At 31.2% G+C, this 13,937-nt stretch overlaps 2 protein-coding genes across 3 annotated transcripts; one reads left to right on the top strand and one right to left on the bottom strand.

Moving 5' to 3' along the window:
• Positions 1-301: 301 nt before the first annotated feature.
• On the bottom strand, positions 302-2,499 carry LOC107936816 (RHOMBOID-like protein 2). 2 transcript variants are annotated; one of them, XM_041083758.1, is made up of 5 exons: positions 1,892-2,499; positions 1,272-1,435; positions 1,031-1,194; positions 689-939; positions 302-612 (listed from the first exon to the last, which is right to left on the bottom strand). In XM_041083758.1, the coding sequence occupies exons 1-5, from the start codon at positions 2,194-2,196 to the stop codon at positions 495-497; spliced, it is 1,002 nt and encodes a 333-aa protein (XP_040939692.1). In that variant the 5' UTR covers positions 2,197-2,499; the 3' UTR covers positions 302-494. The 2 variants fall into 2 exon arrangements, with proteins under 2 accessions (XP_040939692.1, XP_040939693.1); XM_041083759.1 differs by lacking the exon at positions 302-612 and having other exon boundaries at positions 689-794.
• Positions 2,500-10,073: 7,574 nt separating this feature from the next.
• On the top strand, positions 10,074-13,896 carry LOC107936844 (E3 ubiquitin-protein ligase XBAT33). The gene is made up of 10 exons (XM_016869612.2): positions 10,074-10,529; positions 10,639-10,698; positions 11,053-11,124; positions 11,254-11,435; positions 11,627-11,787; positions 11,876-11,934; positions 12,015-12,061; positions 12,178-12,321; positions 12,760-12,851; positions 13,193-13,896. Exons 1-10 carry the CDS (start codon positions 10,353-10,355, stop codon positions 13,732-13,734), a joined length of 1,536 nt encoding a protein of 511 aa, XP_016725101.2. The 5' UTR covers positions 10,074-10,352; the 3' UTR covers positions 13,735-13,896.
• The last annotated feature ends 41 nt before the right edge of the window (positions 13,897-13,937 follow it).

Genomic DNA, 13,937 nt, shown 5'->3' with positions numbered 1-13,937 from the left:
TCTTTCATCAATTAAACATAATTTTAATTGGTATAATAACAAATTTAGCCTTTAATGTTTACATATTTTGTTAATTTGATCTTGATTCTAAAAAACTTAACAAGTTTAATCTCAACATTGACACATTTACAAAAATATTGTAAGCTAAATTTATTTCATGAGAAAATTGATAGAATTTGTAAATTATTAAAGCTAAATTTGTTATTATATCAATCAAATTATGTAAAATTAATGAAAAATATAAAGTTCGTAATTAACAGAGATTAAATTGCTTCGATTTTTTTGAGAGAAACTAAATTACTGAATCAAAATTGGTTGGGATTATATTTATACACAAATAATAAATGTAGTGTTTTGATTTTTAAAGTAACCAAAAGACAAAAAAATAACACAGCACTCAAAATCACTCGCTCACATTCCCCTATAAGCTCTTTAACACTGAAATGATAAATTGCATTTACACAAAAGAGATCAAAAACAGAAAATAGCCAATGCTAGTTGTTTTGATTGCAATCCCATCTAGAGGTTGGGACACAGCTGAGGTAGTCACACCATGTGCAATATTCGTTACCGTCTTCTTCCCGAAACAACACTACCAATGCTACGGCGAGTCTGCAAATTTTAGCAACTATGTCAACAACCCAAACCAATTCAACTCGTCCCTATGTATGAATGGTGGGTTACTTACCCTACAACCAACAGCACAATGGAAGCTACCCACAAGACATATTGGTGAGGCTTGTACTTCGATTTCAAACCAGTCCTGACCGGGATGTTCCCGTGTTCCAACCACCCTAATTGAGGCCGAGGTAGTAGAATAAACCCAAGTAAAAATCCGGTTAAAAACCCGCCGATATGCGTGAAATTATCGACGTGTGGCAAAATCCCTATTGCTAGGTTAATCACAATGATGACCACAAGGGTTAGCAAAGCTGAAGCCTGTGGGATATAATAAGACCATTAATAACACTAGCAGTCTAGCATGCGATTCAATGATCACTGAAAGCAGAACAGTTAAATAATGTTAGACCTTGTTTGTGTATATGGTCCAGTTTGTTATAAGTTCGGAAAGCATTGCGCCTAGAAGCCCGAAAAGAGCACCGGGGGCACCGACGGAGATGTTGTTACGGATAAATAGAGATGATAACACGCTTCCGCCGAATCCCGATACAAGATAGAGGATTCCAATCCGTACTGTGAAGTTGTAACAACAAAATATCACATGATCTGCCATCGAAACTTAGTTCAATGTGTTAGAATATGATACGTACAGAAACCGAACTGCTGTTCAAGGCGTATTCCGATAAAGATGAGGCTTAGCATGTTGGCTAGAAGATGAAAAACACCGGCATGTAACCAAATACATGTTATAAGCCTCCATCCTTGATGGTTAATTACAACTTTGGTCCATTCAAGAGCTCCTAATTTTTTCAATCTATAAAAACAATGAAATTAAATATTCAAGCGATAAAAGTAACACGAAAGCCCTTATATTAAAAGTCGGATTATATTTTACCTCATTTACTCAAAAAATAGATAAATTAATATATTAGATGAAAAGAATTTTATCAATTTTTATTGTTAAAAACTAGTTCTGGAAGTTAGAACGAGGTAAATACAATCCGACTCCTAAAATTAGCACTTCCATTATATTTTTACCAATATTTAAGCTAATGAAATTGCTAGGATAGCCATCAATATCAGGAAAGAACATGATCAAACTAACAAATTCCATGAACATTAATTTCAAGTTTCAACTTCAAGCAATTAAAAGTTAAAATAAATCAGCAAAATCAACATAACCCAGAGTCCAAGCACATCTAGAAAACATTTTCCAACAATTAAATCCTACAAAAATCAAAGCAAAAAGAAAGGGAATAAGTGAATTTACGTGGAAGAAGAGGGACCGAACAGGGGATTCTCTCTCAAAGGCTCCAAAGAAAAACGACCAAGAAACCTGGCAACGCACTTGCCTACAAGCTTGTGCCTAGGACAATTATTGACATACATAACAACTACAAAGAAAGCAACGTTAGCCACCACGAAGACAGGCACCAACCATGATGTCCATTGAGGTTCTGTATCGTCTATCATGTAAGTAGATGATGATATGTAACTGCCGCCGCTGCTATCATTAATGCTATTGCTGTATCTCTTTGCCCCTCCTCCTCTGTTTTCTATATCACCCCCTGCCATTTTTACTCTGTTTCCCCAAACCAAAAAGGAGTCCTTTTTTTTTTTCGGATTTGGCTTCTTCTATGTATCCTGAAAGCCTGAAACTTTAACTTGATTATTTTTTTTTCTTTTGAAAAGATTTGATTTTAAATGATGGAGTTGGTGAGAGGGGGTTTAATTAGAGAGTTATGGAGGAAGATAGTGAAGGGAGTGGGACACTGTTTTTTGTTTTTTTCTTTTTTGTGTCTTTGCTTTGTTTTTCAGGTTCTTCTAACTTCACAGTGGGAAATCTTGATCTTTTTACGAGAAGATAATATATTTTAATGCATTTAAATCTCCATCTTTTAACAACTAACGACTCAATTGGTATAAGTGTTTAAGTATTGAAATTTAATAGGTGAGTTATGTTCGTATTTTCCATGAAAGGTAACTAAGCACCTACTTAAACATTATGTCTAATTAATGTTTTGTACCAACTACTGCAACATAACTATCTAATATCCCATTCATCTTTTGTTTGTTAATCATCCTAATTAAATTGAAAATAAAATTGATTTTATATATAATCCAACCACTGCAACATAACTATCCAATATCCCATTCATCTATAAAGTAAATTTCTCTTTTGGAAATCGAGAAAATGGTAATTCACAGAATATATTCTATTAAAAAGTAAAAAAAAAAAGAAAGGAATAATTTTTCAGTTCATTTCAAACCTTCAAACCTTCAAACCCTCGTAACCCTCCACTGTAATTTATTTATATATATTATGATATCATTTTTTGAAGAATATGATGCTCTTAGTTGTTTGGCATTAGATATTTCTCCGACTTATATAATTTCAACTCAATTTTTACACATCAAAATTCGATCAAGAAAATTCACCAGCTCAACTGTATGAGTTTCTTCAACCAACTTATGATCGACAATCTATAAGTACAACTTTCCGTTATACATATTTTCCTAACTATTGCTTGCGACAGTAGCCATCGACATGGAAGTAGTTGAGAAGAAAATATCAAGAAAGAACCAGCATGGCCTACATGTTAGAACCATAGTCTAAATCTCGAATGGAGGAGAGAAACTGAGAGCCTACTTTACTGCCACTTCTATTCCCAACAGTATACGCAAAGCATACATTGAAAACGAAACCCCAGTTAAAAAATATTCAGGCGGTTAAATTTAATATACATATTTGGTAGGAATTCATTATATCATAAAAATTAATCCTTTCACAAAAATGAACACTCAATCAATATATATAGCTTCTGACCTTTGACTCTGCAGCAGATCCCAACATTTTAAAGAAAAATATAAAGAGAAAATGTAAGTGTTCAACTAGGCTTCTTATATCTTTCACTTCCTCATATTACAGTAATTTTGCTATTCCATCCATGTCTTTTGAGGTGGTGCATCGTTTCTTTTCATGCTACCTTTGCAGGCCATCAACGCAAAACGAAGAACATGATGCTGCGCATTGCTAGTGTACGCAACCGTCAACATATCATCATCAATGAGTCTACTGATCAAAGGCGGTGATTCACCATACGTGTCACTCTTAAAACAGTGGGAACCATTTGAAACTGTTAACCCCTGCACCATTCAGAAAAACAAAGCTGCCCTTATAACATGGCTGTAGCAACTCACTAGTAAGGTACCTTCATAGTCAAGTTACACATATATATATATATGATGGACCAGCTACATCTTTCCAGTGTATGCATCTGTCTTGAATGTTAGATCAACTGTTTTGTTGAATTTAGAGTTATTCTAGGCTGGTCTGTACTGTGCAGATAACGTATATTTGCTTAAGTGCTTTTCTAATTATTTTTGGCTAAACTACATTCAAGGTCACTAAACTATTAGTAAATTTACGTTCTGATCACTTAACTTCAAAAACTTATAAAATGGTCATTGAACTATTTGAAAGTTTTCATTTACATTGCTAAACTATTTGAAAGTTTTTATTTAAGTCACTAGGTTGTTAAGTTTTTTTTAATAAAAAAATTTTGGCTACTAAGCTCCAAGTAGAACATACCTTAGATCTAAGTTAATCTGACAATTAGTGTCGAAGATCGAAGAAGAAAGTTATTTGGATTTTAATTTGTAGATTCATGACGTTCAAAGTTATTTCACAAAAAAAGTTTGAACTATAAAAGAAAAGGATAAAGAGAACTTTCAATTCGTATAAGTGGTGTAAATAGAGAAGGTCATATAATAAAAATTTTAACAACCTAGTAACTTAAATGAAAACTTTCAAATAATATAATGACTATTTGTAATTTTTTAAAGTTGAGTAACCAAAACTTAAATTTACTAATAATTCCGTGATCTTGAATGTAATTTATCCTAAATTTTTAATGCTTTTGCAAAACCATTCCCAATAATAATTTAAAGGAAAAAAACTTAAATTTTTTAAAAGATTATGCTAAACTTGCCGTGGCAGTATTTAAACCGAGTTAAATATTATCCAATCCATCAACTTATTAAAGAAAAACAGTGAGAATCAAGTGTGCCTGATCAAATGTGACATTGCCTTATAATGTAGGAGACATTTTTTGTTGTTGTTGTGTTATGGGAGAGACAGGTATTAGTCAACCCACCTAGCTTGCCCTAAAGCTCGTATTATTATTTAAAAAATATTTTTATTTAAACCTAATCATGAAAATATATCAATATTAATATAACTTTATTTCTATATGTTTTATGATTTATAAATAGTAAAATGAGTCAAAATCAAGATTGAAAAATATAAACACAGGTCCAATTCTAAGCGGGTCAAGCCTATTCAGCCATTGGATCACTAATTTTTTCAATAAAAAAATCAAAATGCAAACATGGTACTCTTACATGAGTCTAACAAGGGTTGCTCCCAAATGTATCATTTCCCCACTTGTGACCACTGCAAACAACAAATACTAATTTCAATACGGCTGGATTTGGAATTTTACAACTTTTTAATTCGGACTATCTTTCTTTTTTTTTTAACATAAAAAGGTTAATTTTTTTTGAATATTTTTATCAAACAAATTAATTTAGCGTTTTTAAAATAAAATAAATGATCTAACTGTAAAAAAATTTAAAAAATTACACTATTTAAAATTAAAATTTTCAATATGCAAAAAAGAATAACTAACACTATACTAAAATTTTCATAAAAATCATTATAATTCCAATATACAAAAAAAAGTGAAAAATATTTTGTCAATATAACGTATAACTTTATGACTTAAGGGAGCGAATTATATGAAATACAATTTGGCTAAGGGAGACTAATATTATACAATGTGGACATCAAATCTAAGATACATTATAATTTATATATAAAATTCAAAAATCTCACCACTGGATTCATCTCTGAATTTCAATATACCCCCTTCATCTTTATTCAACTTTTGATTTGGTTTAGAATAAACGATAAACTAACATTTAGTCTTTGAATTTTATAATTTTTCTCAATTAATTTCCTGATTTGTTATTTACATTAGTTTCAAAATTTGATACAAATTTTGAATTTAATCCTTAGATTTCATTAAAGTGTAATGACTTGATATCCAAATTTTTTCAATATTAAAATATCACATCATTATATATCTTCAACCGAATTAAAATTCAAGGATGAATTTAAAATAAAAATCAATTTTCGACTAATATGGACAAAAGATTTTAGAAACCAATGTAGCAAAATGTTGGTTTATCCTAAGGAAATCAGAAATATTAAATTGATAAATCTTTGGGGTCAACAGTTGAATCCCACAGACTCTAAGCCAGAAATCCAGGTAATAGAAGAAGCTTCATAGGGTCTGTTTTTCTTTTAAGTACAGCAAATGTTTCTTGGCAGCTTGTGATTTTTTTGGTTAAAAGAAACATTTGGACGGCCAAAGCTTTTTTTGCTTTACAATTGTGTCACGCAAGGTATATATCTCCATACTTCATACATTCCACTGCTCAAGGTCACTAATTTTTGGTTACCAAACCTTTGTCTTTATATATTTTTCCATATGAAAATGATTCTAAACTAATTCTATCAATCAATTTTATACTTCATAAAAAAAGAAAGATATATTCCTTCGAAAACTAAAAGAGGTTAGAACGGATAACAAAACCAACACTATTGCAACCGGACAAGGCTCGGCGAAGATCAATTGGGTTGGTCTGTCCAAAGCTTGAAATGAGAGGAATCAACCTTGCTATCAATGATGTTTGAATTGGATTGAGTCGGCCGATCAAACTAATTTAAAGAATTGTTTTGAGCCGATTAAATCTAGAATCGATACAGACTAATCGAATCAGTGATTGAATTTTTTTTTAAACTTTTAAATGATTTCTTAGCCAAACTAATTGGATTGACAAAATAAATCAGTGACTTGAATAATTCGGCCAACGATCCAATTCTAAAAACATTGCTTATTGTGTCAAGGAAACGAGGAACCGAAAAAGATAGGAAAAAGAATTACAATGAGATTTGGGAAGAGAGTGACCGAGGACAAGTAAGGGTCTTGACCCTTCCCTTGAAAAATAGCAAATCTCTCATTTGGTTCATTCAAAATTTGTGAAATCGTAAATTAGTATAATGATAAAATTACACTTTATTCTATAAAATTTATAATTTATTTTTAATTTTTAAAAATAATTTTTTGACTTTACCCAAGTTACACACAGAAAACAAAAAAACTGTAATTATGTAATGATATTAAAATATATATATATTTTAATATACCCAACACATTCTTTTATCCTTAAATTCTATATATATATATATATATATAAAAAGAGATTAATATTAATTTGGCAATGTTATTATAATGATGTTGAACCTTTAAATTATTGGTTAAAATACTGTTTTTCTATTATCTTTAATAATGGAGTTAAAAGTTATTGGATGCTTGTAGTTTGATCAAAATCATTGATGAAGCACATGTTATCATGATTTAATATTATTTTAGGAGTGAAACAATATTAATAATTCCCACTAAGTTTTGATTTTAACATGTAGGGACATTGCTTGAATAAATTGCATGATTCATCTTAAAACTTAATCTTTCTTCATAAATTAATTAAATTATTTTAATTTACAACCCTACCAACTGCTCATTTTGTCTCTCTTTAGTATTTGCTGATTTGTCTTTTATATATTAAATAATGATTAAAATATGCCTAAAGTTCTTATATTAAAATTTATTTAAGTAAATATGTTGATATAATATTTTAAAATTAAAAAAATCATTCAATAAATATGTAATATTAAAATGAATTTAAATTTAAATTTTAAAAATTTTAACGATAATAACAATTAAATTTTTTATTTTTAAATTAAAAAATAGAAGAATTAGATTTATTAAAATGAAATAGATGAATTGAATTTTAAATATATTTTAACTTTTTATCATATTCAGAATTATAAGAATATATCAATGGCCCACGTTGCCCACCAAACATACCTAATCCGTTAGATAAAATTGTATGAGACTAATCTTACTGGTCTGTTCACAGTTTCTCAAGTGAAACCATTCATCCATTTCCACCTGCTCGTCTGATCATCATCTAACGGTTTGAGCTTCAAAGATCGAACTCAGTTTGATTTTAAATCGTAATATTTATTATGTAATTTATATTACATAAAAAATAAACAGAAAAATACATTAACTTGTAGTTAGAATTTTGATAAAAAAAAAAGTTAAATAATTATTTCGACTTGAATTTGGTGACAATTTTTATAATGAAGTCTGATTCTTTTTATCCAATTTAATCTTTAAATTTAGTAATTATTCTCGGATTTAAATTAAGCATTTGTTCTTACGTTGGTTTTGAAATTTGTTTTTTGTCTAAATTGATCCCTGAACTTGACAATTGTTCCCATATTGAGGCCTAAGCTTTAAAATTTGCAAGGAAATATTAGGGACTAACTTAAACAAAAAAAAATTTAAGCCCCAACGTACGAATATTTACAAGTTCAAATTCCAAAAAGTGATTTAACTGAAGGAAAAAATAATAGCAAAAGGAATGCATATATTCATATTTGGTATTATCTATATCCGTTTTAAAATTTATACTCGAGATTCATGATTGCTTCTCTTAACAATATTATATCTAAAATTCCAACATGCATCTTACTTATAAAATTGAAACTTTTAAGCAAATTGTAATATTGACATTAATTAATAATGTATTTTATAGTTACTCCTAAAAGCAAGTAAACAAAAAGAGAGGAGTACTAAATTTAATTTCTGCATTAGTCAAAGTAGTCGGTCACATATATTGATTATTATCATTATTGAGTAGAGAAAATTGTGTACTGATAAACTAAATATTATAATATAATTAAATTTTAATAATAAGATATGGTTATTATTTATGGAGTTGAAAATTTGCCAACAATGATACTACATACTAACCAGCAAATTTATAATTGAATAACTAAAATTTTCTAACCGAAATTGATGTCACTAAAATTTTTAATACTTTTACAAGACACGCTTTTATTTTAAAAATTCACCAAAATTATCCACTTGGACTAAAAAATATTTATATAAAAAATTTGAAGTATAGAAATTAATTATTAAAATGAAATCAGCAATACCCAGTTTTTCCTTTTTTTCTTTTCACTCTGCAATTTAAAGTATTAAAGTGAAAAAAATCTAGATAATTTTTATTTTTAGATTTAATTTATTTTTTCAATCGAGAAAAGTTAATACCTAACACACAAATTGATTAATATTAATATCTTATTTTTCATTATAATTTTTTCTCAAAAAAAGAAATTAAATTTAAAAGTAAAGATTATATAAATTATTTTCACCTTAAAATTTTAATTACACTAGAAGAAAAGAAAGATTGAGTGATGCTATTTTTATTTTAATACGGTAAAATAACTATAAAATTTATAACTATTTATTTTGATCTAAATGACTAAAAGTATGATTTTCATTTTAAAAGTTGTATAGTTACCACCATTATATATATTTATTTTGAAAATATATTTTTTGTTTTTACAATTTAATTACATTTGAAGTGTGATGTTGGATTAGGATAACAATTCTGGAGTGAAGTGTGAAACTGCCATCTGTCATTCAATTATTGTTAAAAGAAAAAGAAAAAACAAAACAAAATTGGCAACCGAACGAGACGAATAAACCAAACCAAAACAAACCTTAGGTTAGACCGAACTAGAAAGAGAATTTGGGGATTAATTTCACTTCATATCCTTGAACTATAACCTATATTTTAAATTTCTTTTGAACTTTAAAATTTTTTAATTAAATCCTCAAATTAATAGTCTTATATCAATCAACACTTTCTACAGCTTAACCATTAACTTGGGCGTAAAGTACCAACTCAAATATATTTAAAATACATAGATTAAATTACAAATACGTATGTATATATTACACGGATATTTTGATATGATAGATTAAAAGAGAGAAAACAATGCTCTTAAAATTTTATTAATACTATTTGGATTTTTTTTTGAACAAGTTCATTCTAGTTGTTCATGTAATAGATACATTCATGTTCTAAATACTCCTCAAGTCAGACTCAAGCTAACATTTAATATTTAAATTGACGACTAAGATGATAAAAGAAACTGACCTATACACTTATTTGTAAACCACAATAAGTAGTGTGGTGGTAGCTCACCTTGTTACTTAACCATAGGTTCGATCCTCGTTTACGAGAATGAAACATATTTCATGGTAATTCGTTTACCTCTTCAGAGATCTCCTATAACGAGGGGAGTCACTATTGCCAGTGTTGGATGCCCTGGTTTCAACCAAAAAAGAGCTACACACGTTTTAAAGTGTAAGGATCAATTTAAAATATATACAATAGTTGTAGAGTTTTGTTGCAATCAACCCAATAAATAAAAGAAAGGTTAAAAAAAAGTTAGACCGTAGGTTGCAAACAATAATTTTCCTGTTTCTTCTCCATTTTGCTCCCCCCAAAAAAAAACTATAAGAAATAAACAAACAAAAAGAAAAGAAAATCCCCTCTGCAACCATTTTTATTTACATAATTAATTTTTTTATTTGAATTATGTTCTACGACAGTTGACCTAATTTGAATCCCCATACTGAAGAAGAAGAAGAAGAAAGAACACCAAAAAGAAAAAAAAAACTTCAGTAAATCGTAAAAACAGATACTTTAGAGAAGAGGGAGAGGCAAAGAGGTGCATCAAAATGGGGAATTCATTTGGGTGCTCAGCTTCAGGGGAGAGATTAGTGTCGGCGGCGAGAGATGGGGATTTAGAAGAAGCTAAGATGCTTTTGAATTGCAATCCATGTCTCGCTAAATATTCCACTTTCGGTGGCCTTAATTCTCCTCTTCATTTCGCTGCTGCTAAAGGCCACAATGAGGTTTCTTTGTTTTTCCCCTTTGGATCATACAATGTTCTGTCAGTGTTTGCTGTTTTAATGATATTTTGATTTCCTGTTTTATTTATTTTCTGGGTTTCTTTTTTCTTAGATTGTTGCTTTATTGCTCGAGAATGGAGCTGATGTTAACTCCAGGAATTACTGTGGACAGGTAACTGATATTACATTTTTCTTATCTGGGTTTCTTATTTTATTCTTAAATTTCACGTTGTGTTGGGAAAATTTGGTATTTGATTACATGGATTTGGGATTTTGGAGTTATTTGATGACATATTTTGAAAGAAAATTCCTCTGGTCGGCTAATATTTCTAAAAGAATGGACTATTTTGGGTTTTTGAGAGTTCATTGAAACATGATTTTAGATTCCAAATCTGATTCTGTAGAAACCCAAAGCTGGCTTCAAAGTATCCATTACTTGAAATTTTACTCCTTGTTAAACAACAAACGGACCCTATATCTGCCTTATAACTAACTTTTATGTCTTTCTTTATGTTTGAATCGAAAGACGGCATTGATGCAAGCATGTAGATACGGGCGCTGGGAAGTTGTACAAACCCTTCTGCTTTTCAGATGCAATGTGAGAGCATCATTTGGTTTTTAATGAAATTTCCTTTTCCTAATTTTGTTAAAGACTTATAAAGGAAGCTTTTTCAAATGTTTGTTAATTTAGTTAATGGCAATTGTTATATTATTACTTCTGTTTTAGGTTACGAGAGCAGATTATCTAAGTGGGAGAACGGCTCTACATTTTGCTGCCGTAAATGGACATGTAAGATGCATAAGACTAGTTGTTGCTGATTTTGTTCCTAGTGCTTCTTTTGAAGCTATAAACACCCAAATAGAATGTGAAAGAGGGGATTCTGGTGTGAAGAACAAAAGTGATCAGAGGTGTGTGTTCTGTTACTTCACTTAATCAGCATGTGCATCTTTGATTTAAATGAGAATTTGGTCCTGGATTCATTGCATGTTGTATTGTGAAAAAGGTTAATCAAAAAGGATATTTTCATTCTCATCATTTAAAGCCAAAAGTGATGGATGTTGTTGCTTTTGTGCTAATCATGTTACTTTTCACGATGCAGTGCATTGTCAAGGTTTGTGGATAAGGCAGCCGATGGTGGGATTACTGCTCTTCATATGGCTGCATTAAATGGATATTTTGATTGTGTACAACTTTTATTAGACCTTCAAGCCAATGTCTCTGCGGTCACATTTCATTTTGGAACATCAGTGGATTTGATAGGTATCATTTTCGTTTTCTTATTATCTTCGTGGATGATTGCCTTTTGAGTTGATCTTCCGGGTGATATGGTTTTTGTTTTTATGCACAGGAGCTGGAAGCACTCCTTTGCATTATGCTGCTTGTGGGGGAAACTTGAAATGCTGCCAGGCAAGGCTTATAAACAACATTTTTGGATCCATACATAATATATCTTGAATAGTGTAATAACGTTCTTCTTTTGTCTGCAGATCCTTCTAGCAAGAGGAGCCAGTAGAACGACTTTAAATTGCAACGGGTAAACTGCCCTACTGATCTTGTTTTTTGCTCTTGTTTGTTTTGATCTTCTAGTATGGTTTTGATTTCGGTTCTGAACAGATCATGGCTAACAGAGCGTTTTCTGTATTTTCTCAGGTGGCTGCCGCTTGATGTTGCCAGGATGTGGGGTCGTCATTGGCTTGAGCCCTTGTTGGCACCTAATTCCGACTCAACTATACCAAGATTTCCTTCTTCCAACTACTTGTCCTTGCCTCTTTTGAGTGTACTTAACATAGCAAGGTAATAATATAACTACCATGGTCACAATTGACACGGCCTAAATTACATTAAACTACTATCGGTATGCTTGAAGTTTCACAAGTTTTTGCTATCATTCCTTCTTTTACTATTTTTCCCTTGATGCATTGTTGGCGTTAATGACTTACCTACGGAAGATGGACTATGGAAAAGTTTAGAAAATAAGACTTGAAATTTGTTTGCAGTTTTCTAAATTTAAAATGGTTGGAGTACTTACTAGCTAAAGCTATAGTATTTCATGTCTTATTTGCCATAATATTGCAGGCAATTATGTTCAAAGGCAATACGAGTCTTAATCCAGCAAATCTGTAACCTTAGTGCTAAAAATCTTAGTTGACTTTCAGTTTAGTACGTAAATAGTTGGATGCTTATGGTTTATCAATTGGTGTGCATAGCGTTCATTTTGACTATTGTTTGCAGAGAATGTGGGTTGCAGTCCTCAACAACCTCCTCGGATGATGTCGACACTTGTGCCGTCTGCCTTGAGAGAGCATGTAGTGTTGCTGCTGAAGGTATGTCTTCAACTTACTGTTTTCGTGATTTGGGTTTTGTATTCCAGTTAGCAACTGTAAGGTTTTACCCTTCGAGTCATGGAAAAAGCCTCTTTTGAAAAGGCAAGGGCTGGGCTGCATACTATAAACGACCCTCACTCAACACTCGCAGATCTGGGAGCCTTGTGCACCAGGGAATACCCCTTTTATTTGTTGCGTTTGTGTTCTAGTGGGAAAATGCAAGCAGCAAAGATAGCATCTAAAAGTAGCCGGGAATTCTTTTCGTTATTAACATCACTAATACATTTTCTATCATACGACTAAACTGCTGTACTTATTTGTTTTTTACACATCGAATTCAGGATGCAGGCATGAGTTATGCGTAAGGTGTGCACTCTATCTATGCTCAACAAGCCACATTCCGTCCAACATGGTCGCCCCAACAGGTTCTATTCCATGCCCTCTCTGTAGACACGGCATCCTCTCCTTTGTCAAGTTGCCGAGTTCGCCAATAAAAGAAATCAAGCTACAGCTCTCCTTCGGCCTATGTACACCATGCATGCTTCATCCCCGTGATGCAGATTGCCCATCACCAACTTCAGAGATCAGAAAGAACCGTGTTTCATCGGTCTCTTCAGACATTTTCTGCCCAGTTACCTGTAGCCCATTTCCTTTTGTCGCCATCCCTTTATGCACCTGCAACGACAGTCCTTGCCCCTCTTTCGAACATCGAGAGACAACAGTAGAAACACAAGAAGAATCCCCCAGACGTTCACAAGCAACATCTCTAGAACAGGATAAAATTGAAGGACCGAGACTAGAGAGAACAACCTGTTCAAGCATGTTTTGGGGCAGAAGGAGCTGTAGTAGAGAGCATCAATGTAATTCAGAAATAAATGCTTGATTTGGTTTTTCTTCCATTGTTTGATCTTTATGTTCTACAAAAAAAAAAAGGTATTGTGTTCCATTTATATCACAATGGGGGTTTTTGGGTTGTTTTATGTAATTATTACAAGTTGAAATTTATTTACTGTTAAATCTTATAAAAAGTAGTATTACGGAATCATATATAAACCCATTAAAGTTCTTAAGACATCATGATTAAAC

The sequence above is a fragment of the Gossypium hirsutum genome, chromosome A12, assembly GCF_007990345.1.
Source record: "Gossypium hirsutum isolate 1008001.06 chromosome A12, Gossypium_hirsutum_v2.1, whole genome shotgun sequence".
In the NCBI taxonomy this organism is placed as follows: Eukaryota; Viridiplantae; Streptophyta; class Magnoliopsida; order Malvales; family Malvaceae; genus Gossypium; species Gossypium hirsutum.
The sequence above is the reverse complement of the archived record's forward strand: the minus strand, read 5'-3'. Positions and strand labels throughout refer to the sequence as shown.

Excerpts from the sequence above, each read along its gene's own strand:
- LOC107936816 (XM_041083758.1), bottom strand. The coding sequence starts at position 2,196 with ATGGCAGGGGGTGATATAGAAAACAGAGGAGGAGGGGCAAAGAGATAC. Across the intron at positions 1,436-1,891 it reads TTCGGTCCCTCTTCTTCCAC|ATTGAAAAAATTAGGAGCTC; the intron begins GTAAATTCACTT and ends TTGTTTTTATAG. Across the intron at positions 940-1,030 it reads GGACCATATACACAAACAAG|GCTTCAGCTTTGCTAACCCT; the intron begins GTCTAACATTAT and ends TATATCCCACAG.
- LOC107936844 (XM_016869612.2), top strand. The coding sequence starts at position 10,353 with ATGGGGAATTCATTTGGGTGCTCAGCTTCAGGGGAGAGATTAGTGTCG. Across the intron at positions 10,699-11,052 it reads CCAGGAATTACTGTGGACAG|ACGGCATTGATGCAAGCATG; the intron begins GTAACTGATATT and ends TTGAATCGAAAG. Across the intron at positions 12,062-12,177 it reads ACGACTTTAAATTGCAACGG|GTGGCTGCCGCTTGATGTTG; the intron begins GTAAACTGCCCT and ends GTATTTTCTCAG.